General features: G+C 37.0%; 1 protein-coding gene across 4 annotated transcripts in view; it reads left to right on the top strand.

The window, feature by feature from the left end:
* Positions 1 to 23,642, top strand: part of phactr2 (phosphatase and actin regulator 2) — a 66,969-nt gene that overhangs the window by 31,225 nt on the left and 12,102 nt on the right. For 3 of the 4 annotated variants that reach the window (XM_015385797.1, XM_015385800.1, XM_015385799.1), the window contains exons 2-4: positions 13,339 to 13,521; positions 15,645 to 15,719; positions 18,124 to 18,267. In XM_015385797.1, the coding sequence (XP_015241283.1) occupies positions 13,339 to 13,521; positions 15,645 to 15,719; positions 18,124 to 18,267 (402 nt within the window). The remainder of the gene's footprint in view (positions 1 to 13,338; positions 13,522 to 15,644; positions 15,720 to 18,123; positions 18,268 to 23,642) is intronic. The other variant, XM_015385798.1, reaches the window with a different exon arrangement.

Here is a 23,642-nt window from a genome sequence, read left to right as displayed (position 1 = left end):
GAATTGACCTCAAAAAATCAACAGCACATATCGGTATGGGTTAGACTGATTTAGGTAATAATTGTTTTTGACATTGATCTAAACAACCTCCAGCAACCTATTGGAAACCTGATTCCTTTACAGTTAGACCCAATAAAAAAAAGTATTCTGAGAGGCTGGTGAGGGAATACTGAAAGTGGTGTTTGAAAATATGAACCTCACTTAAGTAGATTTTAAGGACAGATTTGCATCACAGTTTTATGTTGGCCATTTCATGCTACTATATTTAGTTAACATTTATAAGGAACACTGGTGACATTAGAGTTTGCCAACAGACAGTAATTTACATATGCAAACTAATATGACTTGTAGGTTGAGTGGATGAAAACAGTGTGATGAAAGCATCAAGAGCTGCAACTTTGAGAAAATTTTAAAAGAAAGCCAATTTAGTTTTGGGAGGGAAATGTGAGGAATGAACTGCAGCAGGAGTCGCAGCTTCTAGAGCGGTCATAAACAGACATATCTGGGAAAATGGGCTCTGCAGCTGGTGAATTCATCATATTAGTAGGTGCATTGATTGCAGTTTTCTGGCTAATCACAGGTTAAAGCTTTAAAAATGTTCAATATTTTATTGTAAAACATTGAATGATACTTATGAAACAATAAACACTTATTTTAACCGCACAAGATGTAGTCAAATATATTTTTGAGCTTTGACAGTAGATGGTTTTTAGACCTTTTGTGAAGTAAAATAAGATTTGTTTCAAATGTAAGCATTGGCATATCATCGATCGCCAAATTTAAACCATTCAATTTGTTCACCCGTAATTTTGAGTTGAATTCTGGAATCAAAGGTCCTGGGACTGATAGAAGAATGTAAAGGCACATTATTGTTATCTCCTTAAGTCCAGCACTAAGTTCCACAGTCAGTGATGATTTGAGGAACAATGTTATCTGCTGGTCAACTGTGTCTCAGAAGCTGCATTTGGGACATTTTAGAGCACTGTCTACTTCTTTTTGCTGTGAAGTTTTATAAAAATGCTAATTTCTTTTCCCAGCAGAGCTTGGAACCTGCTGACAGTGCCAGCGTTACCAATACCTAGTTTTAAGACCAAGGTGTATGAGCTTGAGGGGACAGTAGAATTCCTAAAGTCATAAGGGCTTTACTAATTCAGCCCCGGTTCCTTTATTCTGATGCAAAAGATGCAAAAGTATCAAGTAATCCATCCAATCCCCTCATCATCCCAATCAAGTATTTAATGCACATAATGTACAATGTATTGATAGATGTTTCACCTACAGAATATTTCTTTATTAAAAACTAAAAAGCAAGAAACAGACTTTATTTGTTAAAAATTATGTCTCCCTAATAATCAAAATTTAATAGAAATAAACATAAAAAAGTGAAATATAAAATCAAAATACAGAAATAAAATGACTTTTTTTTATATATTCTAATCTTTTCAGATGTAGGTCTAAGTATCCTGTTAATAGGTAAATAGAGATGGTCTTCTAAGTTATTTTCTTTTTAAATCAGAACTACCAACTCCTATAAAAGAAATTGCAGCAAACAAAACAAACAAAATTGGTAATTTGCTCTAAATTGTTGTGCTTTCCTTTTAGAATTTGGAATAATTCACATAATCTTTTTTAACAATGTCCCATCAGAACATAAAGCATAGGACAGTTATATTTGTGGTGAATAGTTACTCTGGGCTGGACTTTAGAGAAAAAACTTACCTGGGAGTTTCTGGCCATGTAAACTGCTTTCACATTTTAGTGAAATAATATAGGCTTATAAATGTACACATAAACTGATAGCCTAAAGCTATCATCACATTAGCTAAAGCTTTTAATCCAATTTGGTCAACAGGATAATCAGCATCCAGTATATAGTATTTAATGTAAACTAGGAGAGCGACAGAGTTTTTGGCCTAGTAACAAAAATAACCTCTAAACATAAATAAAATAAAAGGGACATGGAAAGCTGTTATATTTCTAAACCTACATTGTGGACATTTGGAGAAACCAACTCTTCTGCCTCACCATCTATAATTTAATTTCTTTCCACCATCTTCAGTGCATCTTTATTGGGGAAAATATTCATAAGTGGGCAGATTTAGATTGAAGTGATGTTAATTTGGTCAAGAACACATAGACAACAAGGAAGATATCTGTTAGATGTTACACAAAACATAGAACATAAAAAATATCTTCTCTCCTTGCAAGACCTGTGTTATGATTGCAAAGAAAAAACAAATTCTGCTGAGGAACCTATCTCTGCAAAAACTGGTTCAGTGATTCAAAGACGAGGCTCTCAGTTTGGCTCTTAGTCTGCTGGTGAAGTCTAATTGACATTCAGGCACTCTTCATGTCACAAACTCTGCATCAGACTGACCATATCAATGCGTTTTATTTTTCCATCATGTTTTTTCTCCCACAATGTTTACATTTTATCACTGCTGAACTCTGAAAAATGGAAATGTCATGAGAACTGTACAAAACAGAATTTCCTTTTGTATACACTCTCTGTTTACAAACGGACAATAAAGTTTGTTATATCAATGTGCAAAAACACATTGATGTGGAAGTTCAGAGCTTTTCAAGGTTGTCTGTGATGTGCACCCCCAGGAATTTGGTGCTGCTGACCGCCTCTACATCTGAGCTGTTGATGAGCTGTTAAAGTTGATGATTGTCACCAGCTGCTCCACCTCTTCTCTGTAGTCCTGGTTGTTGTCATCTCTGATGAGGACCACCACCCTGGTGTCATCTGCAAATTTCACGATGTGATTGTTGGTGAACCTGGGGATGCAGCCTTGTGTAATCAGAGTGAACAGCAGGGGGCTCAGGATGCAGCAGTGAGGGGAGCCTGTGCTTAAGACGGGCGGTACAGGGGGTAACGAGGGCCGATCAGCTTCCCACGACCACCTACCGATCAGGAATCGTGAGGTCGGGAGAAAATCGAACATGTTATATTTTCTCCCGACCGTCGTGGGCAAATCGCTTAGTAGGCATGCGCAAACAAGGATTCTTCTTTTTCTCTTTCCTCTCAGATGTAAACACAGAAGTATGGCGGGGGTGCAATGAGTGAAATGCAGTTCTTTCTCTAACATTGACAGACCATAGTAGCCACATTTGATCAGCCATGTCTTTGTCCAAATACGTCGTCGCCTTTTCTTTTTAGGGCTTTCAGCAAAAAAATTGCTAAATTGCCAAGGCAGCGCGTTTCACTCTACTGAGCTTCTTATTCCCCTTCTCTTTGTATGGCTTCCAGATAAACGAGTCCGAGCAGCTCCATCTCACTGTGGAGCTGAGTCCCACATGGTTTTTAGACCTATAGTGTGAGCAGGTAGATCGCATCAGAGCGAATTCTGACCTCCACAGATTAAATATGGAGTTGACAGTCATATACAACATCTTAAACTTTGAGGGAAGGAGACCTGCTCCACTTTCTGACAGAAATATCTGACAGAGAGCATACAGCAGCTTTATTACCTTGACTTCCTGGTCTTGACTAGTCCTGTTTCCACCTCCTATGTTGAGCATTCTATCTTGGCCTTGAAGCAGATCAAGACACATGCCTGGAACAGTACTGGACAGGGTCGCCTGGGTGCTTTGGCACTGATTTCCATAGAGAAAGGGCTTCTTAGGGAACTCAAGTCAAAGGACAAACTGTACGACACTGCCATCACCCACTTTACAAAGAAAGAGTGGCGGATGGATTTCAATTTCATCTAATAAGGCAGGCCTGTTTACTAAACATCTATTATTCTCATGGGATTGACATTATAGCCCAGGGAAACGTTTGTTATTCGTCTTTATGGTTGTTGTTTGTAAAAGCTCAAAAACCCAAAAATGTTTGGTGAGTAGAGAAAACTTCCCCAACTCAGTGTGTCAAATCTTCTTTGCTACTCTGAATGGACTGAATGGAATTCTTATTCTGCAAGATCGTAAAGAGCTCGTCTGCCTGGCTGTGTGTTTCCTGGACGGGGCCGCCTTTTACAGCGGCTTTTTGTATCTCTGCTTCTGTCTCCTTGAACCCCAGTCGGCCTCGGCAGATGGCCGCTCACACTGAGCCTGGTTCTGCTGGAGGTTTCTTCCTGTTAAAAGGGAGTTTTTCCTCTCCACTGTCGCTACAAGCATGCTTAGTGTGGGGGATTGTATTTGAGTCAATGAGTCAATGCAATCAACTGGTTTTCCTTAGATAGAAAACTTTGTATCAATTTGACTGTATGATCTGGTTGAACTGTAAAGTGCCTTGAGATGACATGTGTTGTGAATTTGGCGCTATATAAATAAACTGAATTGAATTGAATTAAAGAGCATGTCAGATTTGGCACACAAGTTATATGTGGAAAGATGAAAGCAGAATTCAAAACTCAGGGATAGATTAAATCTTATGAAGCAGATTAGATGCATGTTTTAAACTTATTGTATCACTAAATTATGATATTTGATAATAAATTGAATAGATTAATTAAATTAAACACGTTACAATGATTTTAAATGCATTTTTTTTTTGCTACAGATTTTCTTAGGCCTTCTCTGAAGGCGTAAAATGCCCTGTGGGGTTCCCTCTGTTGTAATAGTCTTGGTCGTTAGGTGTATGTGTTCGCTCATTCATGGCTGCATTCAGCCGCCATACCTTGAGATCAGATTAAGCTAATATATTACTGCTATCTGTTGTTAATGTTTTGTTTTAATTAGCAAAAGTTAATTTTTTGTTTAAATGTAGAGTTGGGTAAAATTTGATATCCTTCTGTCATTTGTAGCATGTAAATGAAGCATTAAAGTTTAATACTGGCTTGAAAAATTGCTGAAAAAATTTGAAAGCACACATTGTGGATCTGTTCGACTGACATGAAAATACAGTAGTACCCAATCAAATTTCCCCCACTTTCCTGGATGGGCCCTTGGCTGGTCCCCTATAATTCTTTTTTAACCATTAATCTTTGTCCTAAAATATTATTTCTGTCATGATTTGTGGAGATTAAGACCAAAAAGAGAAGCGTCATCTCCTGGGCAGACCCTGTAATTCAGTGAAAGGGTGGAGTCAGAGTAAAAAAAATAATACAACTCCTTTGCTGGGAGTTGCAGGGAAGTGGGCTGCTATTCGGTTGGCATAGGAAGGCCCAATTTGAATGGCTGCCACTGTAACTGCAATCACCCTTAGGCTTAAAAAACTGCATTGGTCCATCTCTACTTCTGACAGCTGTCTTTAGCTTGACAATCTTAATTTTTGATGAATGACAGAGCATTCCTACCAAAACTTTAAAATGCCCTTTACCGTCCCGGAGTCCAGTTTCTGTAGCATATTATGTGGGTTTGAATCAATCCCAGACCCTGAAATGGATCACAGAACAGAACCCCTAAAACATGTTAAAATTTCCAGTATATCCAGACCCTGGAGCGGGTAGCTTGCAGCATGAATGAGTGCTGTGAGCGAAAGCAGGAAGAGAGAGAGTTACATAAGAGCAGCACATTTGTGTAGGAAAAGGGGAAAAAAATCTATGAATGTAAATCCAAAGATAAAATAAATGTAAAATTTCTGGCGCTGTGAATGGATCTGTGTACACTGAAGAGGTAATTATGGGCAATTTGACTATAGACTCTGATTCTGTCATGGTGACTAAACTTTATGACATAATGGAAATCCATAATCTACCTAAATTAAAGCTGTGACACTGATATAAATTCAACTCAGAAAAAGGTCTTAAAATAATAATTCCCAAACGGATAAAGAGGTTAAACATGATGGCTGTATTGTGAAGCTCGGACTAGAGTCACACTTTTAGTAAGGTACAAACCCTCATATTTTATACTTGATTTGGATCTCTACCCTGGAGGCTTAAAACTTGTGACTTGATTTAGGGTTTAAGAATCAAGTCTTACAATATTTTATCTCATGCAATAAACTGCGGAAGTATGAGAATAAGGTCTACACTGCAGCAACTCTGACAGGTTTATTTTAAATAGCCATTTATTGACAGAGAACTATTATTGACTTATAATGATTAGTTTTTTCTAGCTGAGTTTAATGATTAGAATCACACAGATGTCACATAAGGGGAACCTGGTATCAAACGATTTGAGATCTTTAGAAAAGATATAAGTCTCCCATTCCTCTCACTGTTAAAGTTCTACATCCTTACAATGACTGTCACTAGGGACATAATGATGAAGATGAGAAAGAAGAGCCAGGAAAATTTGGGTTGTTTTTTTTCTTACATTGTCCTACATTATGAGCTGTATTTGTTTTTCCACACAGTAAAATGAATGGAGATAAAACCCATCCCATGGTGACATCCTGTTGAAATTTACAAAACACAAAAACTTCCACCTCTATTCTACTATTTTTACTGTTTTCTTTCTGATTTTAGTTTGTAAAGTAGTTTAAACTAGGTTATGAAAACACTTGGAGGTGGAGATACAGGAAGGGCCAAATGACACAGGATGGAAACAAAGTGAACGTTTAGCATAAGTCTTTCTTTCATTTTATTATCTTGTTGTTCTATTTATTCATTTTATCTTGTTTAATAACTCATGATTCATTAATTATTTAGTAATGCATTGTACTTTTTCTGTTTTCCTTTTCTGTTTTTTCGGGGACAGCACATTGAATTGTCCTGTTACTATATGTGAAATATAAATAAACTTGCCTTGCCTGTCAAACATGGTTAAAAACAATGAAAGTACTGCCCATCCCAAAAAAGCATGTCTGATAAAACAGAAAATCCCATTCTATTTTTTCCCTTTTGCTTATGGTTACCTCCTGCAGATTTCTGTTTGTAGTAAACGTTACGTCGCTCTTTACATCAGTTTATGGAAACACTTTGAGGTTGTAAGATACAGGAAGGGACATATGACACAGGATGGAAACACAGTGGACGTTTATGCGGCCCGGCAGCTGTTAAGTCAGCCCCCGGCTTGTTTGTTGCTTACTTAAACCAGCCTGCAGTGCTTCCCCAGTAAAAACCTGTCTGATGTAATAATGAGTTTGCTCTTAAAGATTGCACCATGAATTAGCTAAGAGTACAGGGCTGTGCTTACATTTTGGTAAATTTACAGCTCTAAAGAAGCAGGAAACTTCACAGGGAAAGAGTATTAACATAGAAACTGATATCCCTCTGCCTCCTGTCTGCAATTACAAAACAAGTGCGATGGTCCAAATAGTACATGAGGTTTATTCAACATCCAAGATTTTTGCCCTGTGAGTATTACAAGTTTATGTGTGCTGTGCTTCTCTGGGTTTTATATTAGAAAGCAATGACCTAAGTGTTAAATCTGCTGCTAATGTTAACTTGGTTGGTTTTCCCCTCGATCTACTCATATCCAATACTTCCTTTTTGTTCAGCTTATGTTCTTGTTCCTCCCTTCCTTCTTTTCTTACAACTTACTTAACTTACCCCAGGGTTAAACCCCCTCCTTCTATCCCCGAATCTTTGCTTTCCTCTGTATGTTTTTACCTCTTTCTCCAGCTCCATCCCTCTTCCTCTGTTTGTGACGTCTGCTTCTTCTCTCCCTGGTGATTTGCAGTGAAGGAAGGAAACAAGCCTCTCCCTTTTCCCTCGTCCTCAACACATGTCGCCGTTATAACTTCTGAGAAAAACACACACTGGCCTTACTACAACACCTTTAGAAAAATTCTGTGCAGAAAAACATATGAAATATAATTCTGGACAAACTGCCCTATAAATGCTTCTAATATTTTATTCATTTTTATCACATGGAAAGGATATCTTTGTGTAACAATTGTATTAGTGGATAAAACCCAGTGGGGGATTACCTCAGAAAGAACTTGGTTGTGTCACAGGTTATGTTTCTGATTAGCCTTCCCGTTGCCACATGGACTGTATATCCAAACCCTGACTCACAATCCTGGCTTGGTCGACTCAAATTAAAAATGACTAAATAAAAAACAATGTCTCTGTAAAATTCACAGGAAAAATGTGTCGCACGGTTATTCATTTCTTGCAAAAAGTTTAGTATGTTTTGTAGCTTGTAAATGAATTCAACCAAATCCTTTGACTAAAACATGGAGAGCTTAAAGACGAAAAATAAATTGGTAGTCCTATAATAGTTAAATAAACAGACTCTATGGTTAAATGGATTTTAGGGTTAAGTAACCCAAGTAGAAGTGAAAGTGAAACCCGAGTAAGTAAAGATCTTTAAAACAGATGCTTGCTGATGAAGTGGAGGCTGTTGCATCCACACACAATCACTTGTGAACATTTTCTCTGTTTAGCTACAACTACAAACCTCAGCAATTTCCAAATTATATTTCAGGTTATGGATCAACACAAAGTAGCAAACACCTGGAAAGTGGAGAGAAAATGTTGCGTAGTTTTTAAAATGAAAAGAAACTTAAAATCTGAATGGTGCGGTGTGCTATTGTATTCAGGTCCCCTGCAGCCAGCATTTAAAGCACATTTTGATGTAATTAGTTTTTTGGTAGTTTCTAATGTATGCAAATCTAGAGAGTAAAACCTTTCCCTATCCTTTGTTGCAAGAAAACCCCGACTCGCACTGATTAGACAGACAATCTGATTTTAAGTTGTATTTTAATCTGCACTGCGTTGTGTCAGTCTAAATCAATTTATTTTAACTCTGGCTGTATGTTTAGTATTGCCTTTTTTGCACATCTTGGTTAAAAGCTGAACAATGCATGGAAATGTACAGTTGTGACCCACTCTTATTAAAACAAAAAGGCCATTACAATATTTTAAAGGAAAAAATAAAAACAGAAAATCTACATTTTGATTATACCTATGCGTTTTGAGCTCGAGAGGTTTGGCTGAACAATCAAGTATAAAGCTCTAGTGTGGTGTTTCATATAGGATATCTAATAATCACTTAAGTAGTTAATTACTGCTTGATGCCAGAAAATGTCAATTAGGAAAGACAGTGTTTGGATTTCCAAGCATTTGTCTGAATGGCACAGCTCAATATCATCAGCATAGAGATGGGACATTTCTGAGCTTGTTGGAAGAATATTTAAGGAACTTTATGTTTAAAAAGTCATGCTAAATCAATTTTTTGAACTTTAAATTATATCTCACCTTTAATCAAAATCATAAACAAGGTGGTATTTCATTTAATTTATGCGTGCCAGTAATCTTCATGAAGAAGCCCCTTCCCATCTTGGAAAAAACAAGTGACCTAGACATCTCAACATAGATCTGTCTTTACCTGCTCTCTCCAGGTAGCACCTTCCTTTACTGCACTGTGCCTGACCAGTAAACTGGCACTTTCTCTGATCCACGAGGGGTGATGTGAGGTGGAGCACAGCAATGTTGAGCAAAGTTGAGAGGAAGTGGCTCTGTTTGTGCTTTATCTACACAGAGACATTAGCTGTTTTCATTTTAGCTAACCCCTAAATTGTGAAAATATGTGGTTTGGCTTCGAAAGGTCTCAGACCTTGTTCAGCCTTTCTAAAGAAAAAAGCAGGGCTTATTGTCTTTAAATGTCATTGTTGCTTAATAGATGTGAAGCAACATGTCTTGTGGTTTGTGTTTTTAAATAGAGCTGGAACAATTAATCTGATTATTCGATTATTGAAATAATTGTTACCTAATTTAGTAATCGAGACTCTAAAACATCTCTTGCTGACAGAGCAACCCACCTTGAGCAGGCAATTATACCAAAATTGTGAAAAAAATATTTACACTTTTGTGTGTGTCAATGTGCTCTATTCAGAACTCAAATGGACCTGATTTAATTTCATAAAGTCTTCTTTAAGGAACGTATTGCTACTCGATTATTAATCCAAAAAAATTATCGACAGATTAATCGATTTGTAAAATAATTGTGAATTGCAGCCCTAGTTTTAAAACATTTTTGAATATGGTTTATGAAAACATTACATTAAAGTCAGTTAGAAAGCAAGTATATACCTTCTAATCCTCTGGGTTTCAAGTTAAGTGCAAATTTGTTCTGGATTGCAAGGTTATTAGTTGCCTCTGAAGATTGAAATCCTGAGAATTAAATGACTTTCACTTAGGAAGTGATGTGTATGCAGTGTTAGGTCATGCTTTATGTGCTGGGTGCGTGTCAGTGATTTGGATTTCCATTTTCTTGTATTGCTTCATGAAGGCTTTGTCTCAAGTCTGTTTTTTTAAGCACTTTTTGTAGATGTTGTTGTTTTCTATATCATGTTTAACAGGAGAAAATGACCATGAAAATGAGTAAAGCTGGTGTTGCCATATAAAATAGGGTATTTCACCAAATCATATTTTATGGTTTATGTTTTACAATTATCTTTAAATCCTGTCCTTTCTTGGAATTACAAAGAGAACCTAAACTTTGAACTTTAATTTCCTTTTCTCACTGTTCCTTTTTTTTTTTATGATGTCTTGACTCAAGGTTTCTTTCACTTCAGCGCGCTTTCTGTGTGTTTCTTCTGTCTGCCCAGAAAGTAATGCTTCCATTGTTCCTGTTTGGTCCTAGCCCTTAAGAGGTTTTGTACTTGGTCTTATGGTGATTATGCATGCTCGCTACTGATTTTCCCATCATTACTTGCACAATGCTGCTGCTGAGCTGCAGCTATTGTTGTGATTTGATATCAACACAGGAACCGGAAATGTGTGTTGGTGTGCAGGCGATAGACTTTGTCTTAGCGATTGTTTTAGGGAGAGCCTGCTCATGTCTCTGTGGTACAGATTTGTTTTCTCATCTTTAATTATCAAAGATTTTTTTATCTTTGAGTTCCTATTTAGAAAAATACGCACACATTTGTTCAAAAAAGTTCTGACATCAAAGATAAAAGTAGAGTTCTTCATTTGTTTAAGTCTTTGTAATTTTTTTTTAATGCAGAGCATCAATGAATATTTAATTTAATGTAAAAATGACCAGACTCAGTTAAAAATCTGGATTTCAATTGGAAATTCCATTTATTTGTGGCTTTTTGTTGCTTTTATTGTGATCAGGCAGTGGATAAACCATCTCATCAGCAGAGAATCAGGTTTTATGGGTGTATAACTTGACAACTCTTGTTCCATTTGTGTTTTCATTGCAGCTAGAGATTGTAATAATTTTAAGGCCATTTGCTATAGAGGGCTGATCTTTGGTTACTTTTATTTGCTGTTAGCCAGATAAGTCCGAGCGCCCTCTTTCGAGGGGGCTGCAGCTCCAATGCAGCAATACAGTAATAGGCCTGTAGCTCACTAACTTTTACACTGACATACAATTAAATGTCCAGATTTTCATCAGAGACTCCTCTACAAGACTATCTACTTCAATTTAATATCCCACACCAATCCAAAAATACAATTCAAGACCAAGTTTGTGTTTCAGTGGGCCTCATTTCAAAAGCACATGTAGCAGCGCGCAATGATACATTGCTAACGAAAGCCAACAAGATACTGAATTGACGGGAGTCAAACTCATTAGCAAAACTCTGATCTGTTGCAGCTGGCCATTAAAAACAGTCCTCCAAAAACCCCAGCAAAGCACATAAAATCTGTCCTGCTCTTGCATGTGATTGGCTAAAGCTTTTGTCCATCTCAAATAGGTGCATATCATTGGATTCTGTAAAATGTGTCCTGTCCAAAGAGCTATGAAGCTCCCTGTTTGGACAAACGGTTATTTAGATACTCCCACCTGTCCTCAGGCTTTATTTTTTCTACTTAGCTTTGGGTATATATAGTGTAAATAAAGAGTCCTGAAAAAAATACAACGTCCTATTTTTGTGAGGAAAGCTGTATTTTTATAACTAATTACGTATCAGCATTCCAAATTTTAGACTTCAAGAATAAATTCCAAATATCAGATATTATCCTGAACCGTTCCAAAATGGCACAGTAAGAGTTCACCTGGATTTTATTTTTAATCTAAACATCTATAACTTCTCAGTTGCTTGTTAGATGGACACCAAACTTGCTACGTATGAACCAAAATGTTGATTGGCAGGTTTTGTATGCAAGCATCTATTGATTTTTTTTTTTTCTACGTGATTTTTTGGCCATTTAAACCTTATTTACCCAGAACCTGAATAATTCACCTTCAAAATCAACTTTATGTCAGTTGATGATAAAATTAGCAGTTTAGGCAGTGTACAATTTGAGAAGTGCGTTATAAAGTAAAATTGACCTGTGTGCTTTTTAAGCGTAGTTAGTTTGGTTTTCACCTGTGTGGACTGTTATTTCTGTAAAGAAAAATATATTGTATTGCAACAAGATGATATATTTAATAGCTAATCCTGAGATTGTTAATATGTTTATATTACAGGTTTGATTTGTTATTGTATTGTTTAGTAAGGAACCACAGGAGTGTAAGCGTAACTACTGGTGGATATTGGTGTGTGTTTTGAAAAATAAACAAGACACTCTAGGTGTTTCTGCCTTACTTCCAGAGAGGAGTCTGATTTAATTTGGAATCTGAATTCCAGTTTGTTTATTTATTTATTTATTGTGTGATTTAAGTCATTAATTAAAAATTTTAATACTCAAAACTTTTTGTAGCTTGAACATTTTATTTCAAGAATTAAGTTGTACAGGCAAAAATTTATTTGGGAAAAAAAAAAAAAAAACTTGCTATAAACCTCTGTCATCATATAAAGCTGGAAAAAGCATCAAACTCCACAGTTTTTTTCCCAGCAGAGTGAAGTGCATGTGTTCAGCAACCCCTATTAGCTCAAAGTAGATCAGGCTACAGCGATAAAGGTGGCGATCAATAGGTGCCAGGTCTACTCTGAGCTTCTAGTATCAGTGATTTAAAGGCAGAGAAAGTCAAGCAATCACATGTGTGTTGCAGCGCTTAGCACTACAGTAAAGATGGGTTCTTTATAGATTGTTATAGTTGACCGCTTTCAGCAGAGAAAAAGGAATAATTACTAGGGAAACGTCTAGAGCTGTCTACTTCCTTCAATGCACAGTGATGTTTTGTGAGTTCTTTAGAGAAATAATTCTTTCAAATGCATACATTTTTGTAATTATAATAAAGCTCACTAAAATATTCATTGTTCTGATTGTCTAGCATATGATTATGAATCTTCAGGTATCCAATGTATAAGCATGTATAAGCTTTAAAAAAAATAAAATCATATAGCCCAGTTGGGGTAAAATAAAGCCAGATTTTTTTTTTCCATTTAGATAAATGAAATGAATTTAAAATAATAAGCGGTTTACTTGGATCTGCTTGACTTTCTAAAAACACGTCTTTGCCTTTTTCCACTGTGTTGAATTGATTGATCCCTTTTCTATACTTCAAGTGTTATCCTATTGTAAGAAGTTTTTGTCTTTATATGCCACTCTACAATAAAGGCTGTTGGCATTGTAATATCAACAATAAAAGGTTCATATAAAAAAGAGTTAGGCATGTTGGTCTTAATAAATATGCATTTGTTTTTCCTGTATTTTCTAGTTGATGGCCTAGAGAAATCATCTGTGGCCAGCTGTGATGTAGTGGTGGACAACCCTTCCAATACCCAGAATGCCCATGGGTCACGGCAGCAACGAGGCAAGCTGTCGACGCTGGGTAGGCTGTTCAAACCCTGGAAGTGGAGGAAGAAGAAAACCAGTGACAAGTTCCAGGATCTCTCCAAAGGTAGAGTTAAAGAAATGTTCAGCTGTAAAGTTTCTCTCTCTTTTTTTTGGACAGTGTGCTATAAATGACTGACTGCTGAGTTGTTCTCTCCAATTAAAAGTCTGGCCAGTGTCACAGCTTGTACCTTTGAATTTGTGGGGAACATTAAGCATGAATTGGACCATTATAACTCTCTGAAGAGCTTTAAAAGGAAACAGTTGAATGGTTTGTTTGTAATTTTTTGGGTTATATGCCTGAGCTGCGGGTCAGGAAATAAAATAGACGGGAAAAAATGGAAACACCAGAGGCTGTTTTTTTCCATATCTGGTTTGTGTAATATTTAGCTTTTTGATTTATGCAGTTTGGATGCTTATTTTAAGGATATTTTACTGGGGACAAGCTTGATTATCCTATCCATTTTTTGTTTAGAATAACTTCATTTTCAAATGCATTGTTTACCTACAATAGGTAGCAGAGAGGCAGATGCTGAGTGCTTTAAAATTGGCACCTCTACATGAATTAAGCTTACATACATGTATTTTACACAACATAGGAAGAGAAACTGAGCAGGTTAGATGGTAGAGAAAAGTCTGTCATGAGTTTACCTCTGCTCTGTGTCAGAAACTGATATACTGGGTCATGCATTGTTGCAGCTCTCAGTATTGCAAATAAATGTTGTTATAAAGCAAAAATAATTTTTGCTTTTTAACAGCTAATTATGTATTCCCACAAAGGTGACAGCATGACCCTAAGAATGAATTACCGTATATACTTTTTTTCCTTTTCAGACAGAGGCTACAGGTTAGAGTTTCATTAACTTATTAAACTTTGCATTGATGATTATGTTGTTTAAATTCTTACGTTCTAGCTGTGTGTCTCTGTTTACCACTTCTCTTTAATATACCAAGTTTTTGAGATGCTGAAGAAAATTTTTAGGGTTTTTTTTCCTCTGGAAAACACAGTCTGTACAAATGCTATTATGCTATTATTATAAATATCTTGTTCCTGATCCTGAATCAAATGATCCTATGAACCAGGAAATTTGGATTACAATGGGATGGTAATCGTGAGATCAAATAATTATTTTGTAACGTATTGCCTTTAGGCAAGAAAGTCTTAAAAGGGATCTAGTCAGTACTATATCTAGCGATGCATGGATCCGGTACTAGGATTGGATATTGACTAATTAGCTTGGTGTATGATATCAGTTAAAAGAAAGTCCCTAGTGTTTATGATTGCAACACTGATTACATCACCGTGCAGAACAGAAACAGCAGCTAGTGAGCATTTATATGGGTGCTCATTTGCTACATTTTTTTAACAAAGTTTATGTTGAGAAAGATGCCTTTGGTCTCATAGCGAGGTATAGGGCTAATTAATTTAACAGTAGACTGGGGTCGGTATCAGCTATCCAGTATTCTCAGCCCATGTATCCAATTGCCTCAAAGTATGATTAGTTAGAAAAAAACATATTTATCATCAAATAACAGTACACATACCATGGGTTTTTGTGGGTAGTGTTTGCTTAGTCCTTTTTGAGTCTGAAAATACATTTTGCACCAGAATGAATCAGAAGACATCGATGTCTGTCTGTAAAATAGAGAGCTGTTTTGGATTTTAAACATTAATTAATCACCTTATAAACTTTTTTGTCATCACAACCAACCATGGGAAGTACTTGGCAGTGAAATCTGAATGATTCTTTAGCTTTAGCTTTTAATTCATTGAACACCAATGTTCATTTTGCATTCTGAGGGCTACTCTTGTATTATTCCTCTTTGTTTGTTCACAAAAAAAATCTTTGTATCTTCTTGTTTCGTTTTGCACCTCTGCTGGTTGAATATAACATGTTTTGTTTCATTAGACATAATAATATGGTTCTCTAATGATTGTTTCTTTCCTTGTGTACTCATTGCACACATTTGCGATATCGTTCCTTCGTTCATATGGTGTTGTTATGGTAAACTCTCTGTTTAGAAACACAACCAAAGTGTGAAATACAGAAATATAATAGGCTAACAGGGTGCCATAATTGCATCAATAAGTACACAGAAACAGATGAGAAATTCACTAAGTGGTAGTACATGAGCAGGCCCCTTTTAAAATTAAAGCGTATTACATGTCTTTACTTTTTCGTATTTCAGTTCTAGAGAGGAAAATCTCCACCAGACAAACTAGAGAAGAGCTCATCAAGAAAGGGGTCCTCATCCCTGAGCAAGGTTTGTCTCCATTTACTCATGTGTTTATTGGCTGTACTGGCCTGCACAGTTGGATTAGACGAGATGAAAATCCCAAAAAGACATTTTTGTTTGCCGTTTGCAAATTCTCTCAGTGGATCCATGTGTTTTTGGTTTGTTGTATATTTTTTAAAGGTTTTTTGTTCATGTGTTGTCTGGCTTAACCTTGCAGGTCCAAATCATCAAAATCATGCATGTTGGGTTGATCTTCCACACTAAATTGCATCTTTAGATGTGACAGTGTGTGTGCATGGTTGTCTGTCATGTGGGACTTTGTTGCCCTGGTAACTGGTAACCTTTTCTAGGGCTTGCACTAACGTTTTTGATACTGTAAGTTTCCTGCAGGTATAGAAAACGGACTAATGATTGTGCTCATGCTAATTCAATAGTAATATAACCAGAGTCAAAGCATTTTTGACTGGACATTATTTTTTTTTTTGTGAATTATATGCAGAGATGGCAAAAGTACTCACTTTCCGTACTTGAGTAAAAGTACAGATACTTGTGTTAAAAAATACTCTGGTAAAAGTGGAAGTACTGATTAAACTTCTTTACTCAAGTAAAAGTAACAAAGTACAGGCTTGTAAATTTACTTAAAGTATAAAAGTAAAAGTGGAAACCACTTTTTTCATGCCGTTGCCTACATTTTAAATGGATGTCAGCCAATAGGACTAAATCTCCGTTGTGTTCATTTTCAATCATCTCGTCGTCCATGCTACTATGCTAACGCCACCGCCACCAAGCTGCAATGATTTGCCGTGAATGAATACCGCAGAATCTGTCGATTCATCTTGTAGTGGTGCGTCAAATGCAACGTAGATTCCCATCCAATTAGATTGAATTTGGTATTTGTGAGATAACGGCTCGCCAGCTCCCGTCTCACGTCAGAGGAGGTGTAAGCAGATGACTTGCAAAAAGGTGGTAAGAACCAGCTGACAACAAAATGCGAGTTCAAAAGCGTGTAGCGGTTTATTTACTGGTGCAACGGTGAAGACAAAACCGGCCATTGCAGGCAATACAAAACACTGACAGCCTCACAGCAAGCTGACTTTAAATATAGTCTCTCTAAGCAGACCTTCAAAAGCAGTTTCTCCAACCAGTCTCTTCAAGCAGCCCTGCTAAGCCATTGTGAGTGTGCCCCTTAAATAGACCCACCAATAATCAGCCAATTGGGACAGCCCAATTAAACAGGAAGGCAAATCCCCAATAAAGCACAGTTAACATTGTAGAAAAATAAAAACAGACAATAGCATCATTCATACAAAAACATACATATTTATGAAATAATTTAACCATACTAACATTACCATTTCACCTACTTATTACCATGCAAACAATTATTACATACATTGAAATCCCACTTAATACCCCTGCCCCGTCTTTTCCAATGCCCTGGGACAATAGATAAGAGACTGGCTCCGATGCGGTACGTGTTTCCACACGGACCAGTATGCTGACGGACTAAGGGAAGATTTGACTGGGAAGTTTTATTGCCGACTACAGAATGTATATTAAAGCTGTCGCAGTGGGTACCTTCAGAGTTTGCTACGCTGGTGAGTAAGTAAAGTGTTGAATAAAAGGTGACGTTGTAATTTCGGAACTAGTGAGAATTACCGCCATGACGGCCGGTCTGTGGTGCATGCTGGGAAATGTAGTGAAGGATGTGACGCTGTGTGTGATAGACGGCGGTTATACTTTGGGAACAGAGGGGGAAAACGGCTCCGTTTTCACAGTATTGATGACGTGAAAAATAATAACGGTAACTCCATTGAAATGATTCAAAACTAAAGTAACGAGTCAATTTTTTAAAATGTAAGGAGTAGAAAGTACAGATATTTGTGTAAAAATGTAAGGAGTAGAAGTAAAAAGTCGCCATAAAAATAAGTAGTAAAGTAAAGTAAAAATATCAGAAAAATCTACTTGAGTACAGTAACGAAGTATTTGTACTTCGTTACTTCCCATCTCTGATTATATGTGAAGATAAAGAGTATTACTTGACAGAATGCTTGTTGTGTAATTTCATTGATTAACTACATGCTCTTTTCCCTTAAGCCATTTAACACTGTTATAAAATTAGGTTTTTGTTACACTCAAGTAGTGGATCAATGTGCTGTTAGCCTAATAAAGGCAAAGCTGATCAGCTCACCGATATTCTCATAAGGCATCACTAATGCAAACCTGCAAATTATATGCTGCATGTAAAATTTTTAACTTGCATGTTTTTTCCTGAGTTATCTTGTGTTTTATGTCACATATCAATAACACCTTGTACATGTGAAATCTAAACATTTTGGCTTGAGTAAATTTTTTTTCATTCTTTTCCCTGCTGTTTTCATTAAAATGAATTCAAAGTGTGACAGAGGCCTACTCTCTCCTTCTCCCTCAGACGAACCAATCAGTAGCGAAAATCTGAACGGCCATGCATCATCCAGTTTGACTCCAGAGGAAGTCAAAGTGGACATCGAGTCTCCTGAGGGTCGTGTTGAGGAACAAGCTGTTGGACCAGTCAGCACAGAGGAAAAACCATCAGGTGGTTTGGTTTTCTTCTTTTTATCAGTTTCTGTTTAAACTTCCCTGCTCTAACCTGTAGTGGCCGGGGGAACTACTGCCTCCACTTCTCTTATTGACAGTTCGGACTTGACAGAACTCCTGCTTTTTATATTATTTATATTATATTTATTACCACATTTCCCTGTTTAATATGTATAGATGCACTTTTCAAAAATATTGGTAACGCTTTCTTTTACAGTACATCAATAACCATGTAATGACATGGTAATACCATAGATAACACTATATTACTAGGTAACAAGAAAACCTTTATGGTGAATTTTGGTAAGTGCTGTGCTTCAAATTTTAGGCAGACAAAGTAAAATCAGACTTAGATTTTCAAACCGTCATTACCGTCATTTCACTGACAGCAATAGATGTGTTATTATCTAGTAAAATGCAGTTTATTACTTGGCATATAACAGAAAAACAAAAGCTTGAAGACAGCAAGCAAATCTTCTTGACTAAACTCTTATTTATATGTAAATTAGGTTCAGTTTTCTAATGCTTTATTTACCTGATCATAAGTTACAACTTACTTTGTAAGCCATTGTTCGGTGGTGGCCAGCAATAGCAACTGTTTTGTGGTTAATGGTAGTTAATGGTAGTTTCCCACCAAAAGTCTCCATTCTTTCATAACATACAATGGAAATAATTAAAGCAGGTAATTAATTTGAAATTATATACCATAATTCTGGGGTAATTTTCAAATAAAGCTTTTCTTGTTACAAAGTAAATTAGTGTCTTGCTATATTATTACCTTGTTATGACATGGTTTTTGATGTACTGAAAAATAAAAGCTTTACTAATATATTGTCATCAATACCTAATCATCAATTTAACAGCTCTGATCTGCCTTTTAGCCTGTCAAATTTTTATTGGAATACATTTAAATCTTTCATTAATCTTTTCTACTTCATTTCATAAAAAAAAAAAAAAAAAAAAAAAAAACCTTTGTTGTTGACATTAGCTGGCAGTAGTGATGATGAATACCGTAAATCCTCTAATATAGGACGGGGCCTTTATTTCACTCAGGTACATCTTGGTCCAGGCCATTATTGGAAGGAGGCCAGAATTAGAGGCAGGCCTCTATTTCTATTTGATCAAAACAGACTACCAGTGGAATGAATAAAAATGAGATATTGTGTCTCCTTGAACCTATAAAATACTAGGTTCATTTATTGAAAAAGTACAGTTACCATAATGGTATACAGAACATTATCAGACATCTTCCAGCAGCTGCAATTTTTCTGCACGGCAATATGAAAAGAAAAAAAAAGACACAGAAAGGAACCTTGGCCGAACTGACTTGCGAAACAAAGTAAAAAAAAAAAAAATTATTTACCTCCGCCGACAGCGACACAGGCCATTATTAGAGACCTGGCCGCTAATGAATGCAGGCCAATATTAGAGGATTTAGGGTAGTTTTGGCAGCAGAGTTGGACAAAAGAAAAGTCGGTCACCAATCATATGTGGCCAGGGGTCATTTTTACCAATTCCAGTCTGCAGAAAGTTTCTCTGTGTGTAATAGGTACTGGCCGGAAAATGCTAAGATCAGCTGTGTAGAAAATAATTGGGTCATTGTTGCTTTAGCTCTATGTATTTTTCTTTAGCTATTTAATCTCTGTTTTTCAGGGTTTTTATTTCAGCCTTTTTGTAGGCTTTGAAATTATCATTGCATTCGGCTCTGTCCTTGTTTTGTAGCTGACAGTGACCTCTCTGAGGGATCAATGAGCAAGTCTAATGTGTTCAAACAGATAATGCCATTACATCAGGCTGCAAGCTCAGTCCAAGCAGTGCAGTATCTCCTCCTCCTAATGCTTCCCATCCCTGTAGCCTTTGCTCTTTGGACTGATGCTGCTTAAGTGTTGTGCTGTTTTTGTCTCAATTCTGTTAGTATTGAACTCGTAGCAATTTGCCAATAGTCAGAATGCCAAAAGGGAGCAAATTTGGCAAATAAAGCAACAGATACCATAATACTAGACGCTGGGAAAGTAATGCACATAGGTCATCTATCAAAGTCTATTTAAAGGCTGCAGCTCTTTAACAACACAACCGCTGTCTAACTCTGTTTTCCACAGTCTGTTCTTGCCTGCATGCAAGTCCATCTCTTCATAACTGTGTGCTCCTCTTTCCTTGCTTCTCTCTGTTTATAATTGTATAAAATCTGCACACTTTCCCTCCTTTTCACCTCCCTTTTTCTAAACTGTTCAGAGAGGTCCATTACTAAACCACCTGCCCGGACAAAGCAGGTGGGACCTCGAGATGCTCCAGTTAAAAAACAGCAAAGTATTGCTGTGGCCACTGCTGCCAAAGCTGCTGGTGGCACCACCACTACCACTACTGCAACAAGACACAAAGAAGGTACTCCAGGAGCTAAAAAGACAACTAAAACCACAGGCAAGGCCGGCACATCGCTGCAGGCTAAAGCTAACCCACGACACACTAACACCACAAGTCGAGGGGTCGGTAAGTTCAGCCGACTGAGACTGCAGCCCGTAGTCCCTTGAGCGCCTGTCTGCCTCCCTGCATGGACAATATGTCTGTATCTTTAAAGAACAAACAATAAAAAAGAAAAAACTGGGCCTTTGATAGATCAATCCACACCTTCTCACCCCAAATCCTTGTATGCTTAGTGTCTTAAAAAAGTCATCCCTTAAGGGCTTCCCTGTTTTGGCCTATTACAACCATTATATTTATTTTTTTTAACAGGACATGCAGAGATTCAAGAAAAGTGGAAGGCCAAATGAGAACAAAGTTGAACTTAATTGCGCACTTGCCACAAGGCAAAACTGAAACTACACATGGTTTTACACCCATCCCCGCAGTGTAGTATAGTATTGTATAACGCTGTGGGGCTACTTTTCTGCAGCAACCCCATGGACTCTGGTAGGAATTATTGGAAAGATTGGTGGATAGATTGATGACTGGAGGTAAACCCAAAGCAATGCTAAAAATCAAAACAACAACAAAAAAAGCCCAGGTGGAGCTTCACCTTCCAACAGGACAGCAACCTTTAACATGTAGCCAGATGTACAATAGAAGGGTCACAATTAAAGTATAGCCTTGATACGATGGTATAAATGGTAAATGGCCTGCACTTATATTGCACCTTTTAAAGTTAGGGGACTTCAAAGCGCTTTCATTCAGTCATTCTCCCTCTTTTGCAAAAAAGCACACACTGATGCTGGTGAGCTACATATTATAGCCTCAGCTGCCCTGGGGCGCACTGGCAGAAGCGAGGCTGTTGTATACATGCCATGCCGGACCCTCTGTCCACCACCAGGCTATATAGTGGAAGTGTATTGCCCAAGGACACAATGAGCAAGATGGACAGAGCTAGGGTGTAAACCAGTTGAGATTCTATGGTTAGACTTTGAATTTATCCTAAGGTTAATTTTAAAAATAAGACTGGGCAAGCATTTTGGTCTCTGGACCAAAATAACTTTTGGTTGTAACTGGGACAGAATGTGGTCCTTTTAAGTGTTGATTTAAGGGTCTAAGCAAAAAATAGCATGTCACAGTTGTAAGATTTTTATTTCTAAAACAAACATTTGATAGTTTCATTATCTGGCAATTTCACAATTATGTGCAGGTTAGTTCTGGTTTGTCACATGAAATCCCAATAAAACACACTGAAGTTTGTGGTTGTAACATGACAAAATGTGATATTCTCAAGGGTATGAATACTCTGAGGAATACTGTAGTCAGGTCAAATTACTGGCCTGGGCTGCTTCCTCCTTCTAACAGAGGGGATTACCAGCCTTCCAACTGAAGAAGAGTATCCTTTATGTTATCTCTGTCTTCAAAAGAAGAAGTGAAGGTTTCTGTGAAGCTCTGGAAACACTACTTATAGTACACCAAATTTATACATGTAGGAGTTTTATGAAGGGGTTTAAAGATTTTATGTATAGTCGTGTCTGTCGCACCTCCGCTGTATCGTGGAGTCCACAGATGAGGATACAATATTCCTCTATTTTGTCTGACATTCAAACATTTTTAGTTTATTCTTTTCTGCCTTCTTTTACTTGAACACAAAGAGACCACAAAAGCCTTTAAAAAGCAGTTATTATTCCATATCACCTTAGGTATAATGGTAGGTTTTTTTGCTTTTTTTTTTTAAAGAGGACTTAAATATTTACCTCCTGAAACATCTTAGCTGGCAGCAGGCTCTAAAAAGCCCTCACTGTCTCTGGTTAAACATGTTCTAAAAGAATGCACAGTGTACTTATCCTGATCCACTTTTAATTGTGTGCATATTTGGTATTTAGATAATTACTAAATACCTTCTTTGGAGGCAAAATACAAAGTTATAAGCCAAAGCACTTTTTTTCTGCCTGTAGATGCTACCTTCAAACAGCTGGAAGATCACATGGCTAGTCTGCTAAGATTGTACCAACTTGATCAGTCATTTAACCAGCTGAAAACATGCACTTGCTAAGATGAATATTGTTGCTTGATGAAAAGTAGGTTTGATGTAGCTCATAAATTAGTCTTTTAAAGAGATTTTTTGTCTCTGGTTCAGCGTTTCCTTTCCCCTTTTCTTGCCCAATGATATCTCCTTTTGATTCAGTTTCTTCCTACAGTTTATAAAATAAATTTTGAGCTTTTGTTGTGTAGGGATACTTGTGTCTAAACAGGCCCTGAGAAAGACCAACATTCTTGACTAGAAGTTTGCTGCTATAGAACGTGAAAAGATGTTTTTGCCTTGTGAAGAATTGCACATTTACTGCAGCCCTTTTCATTACATCATGGCAATATAATCATATTCTTTGCTGCAAATAGCCAAAATTCAACAACCCTTTATTTTGAAATCAGACTGCAGAGGGAACATACCCAGATGGGAGACACTGGCAATGCGATACATCTAAATCATATAGCGTAGCCCAGACCCTTTCCCTAACTATAACTAACACATACCTAACCCTAATTTAACCTTACTCTAACACGAACTCAAAGAAGAAAACGTTACCATTTGGGGACCTGTTGAATGTCCCCATTTGGACCACTTCAGAGCTGTAGGTCGCCACAGTGGAGGATATTTGACAATACATTGCGCCAGAGTTGTAGCTCAAACTGATGATGGCATCATCTGATGGCATCTTCATTGAATAAAGTTTAAAAATGTCATAGTTGTGCTGCTGGTATGATCATCACTTTTCCTTTTCTTACTTTTTTATTTATTTCTTAAGTTCGATGCATGTTCAGAATGAAATAAACCAGCAGCCTTATCTGCCATACATTTACTTTGCTCCAGTTACTTGGTTTGTTTTTCCACTCCACTTCTGAAACTCTATCACTCAAACAACATGCACGCTGTGATTATATCTCTTTTAATTTTTCAAGTTGTAATGC

The sequence above is a fragment of the Cyprinodon variegatus genome, unplaced genomic scaffold (genome assembly GCF_000732505.1).
Source record: "Cyprinodon variegatus isolate N-32 unplaced genomic scaffold, C_variegatus-1.0 Scaffold348, whole genome shotgun sequence".
Classification (NCBI taxonomy): domain Eukaryota; kingdom Metazoa; phylum Chordata; class Actinopteri; order Cyprinodontiformes; family Cyprinodontidae; genus Cyprinodon; species Cyprinodon variegatus.
The sequence above is the reverse complement of the archived record's forward strand: the minus strand, read 5'-3'. Positions and strand labels throughout refer to the sequence as shown.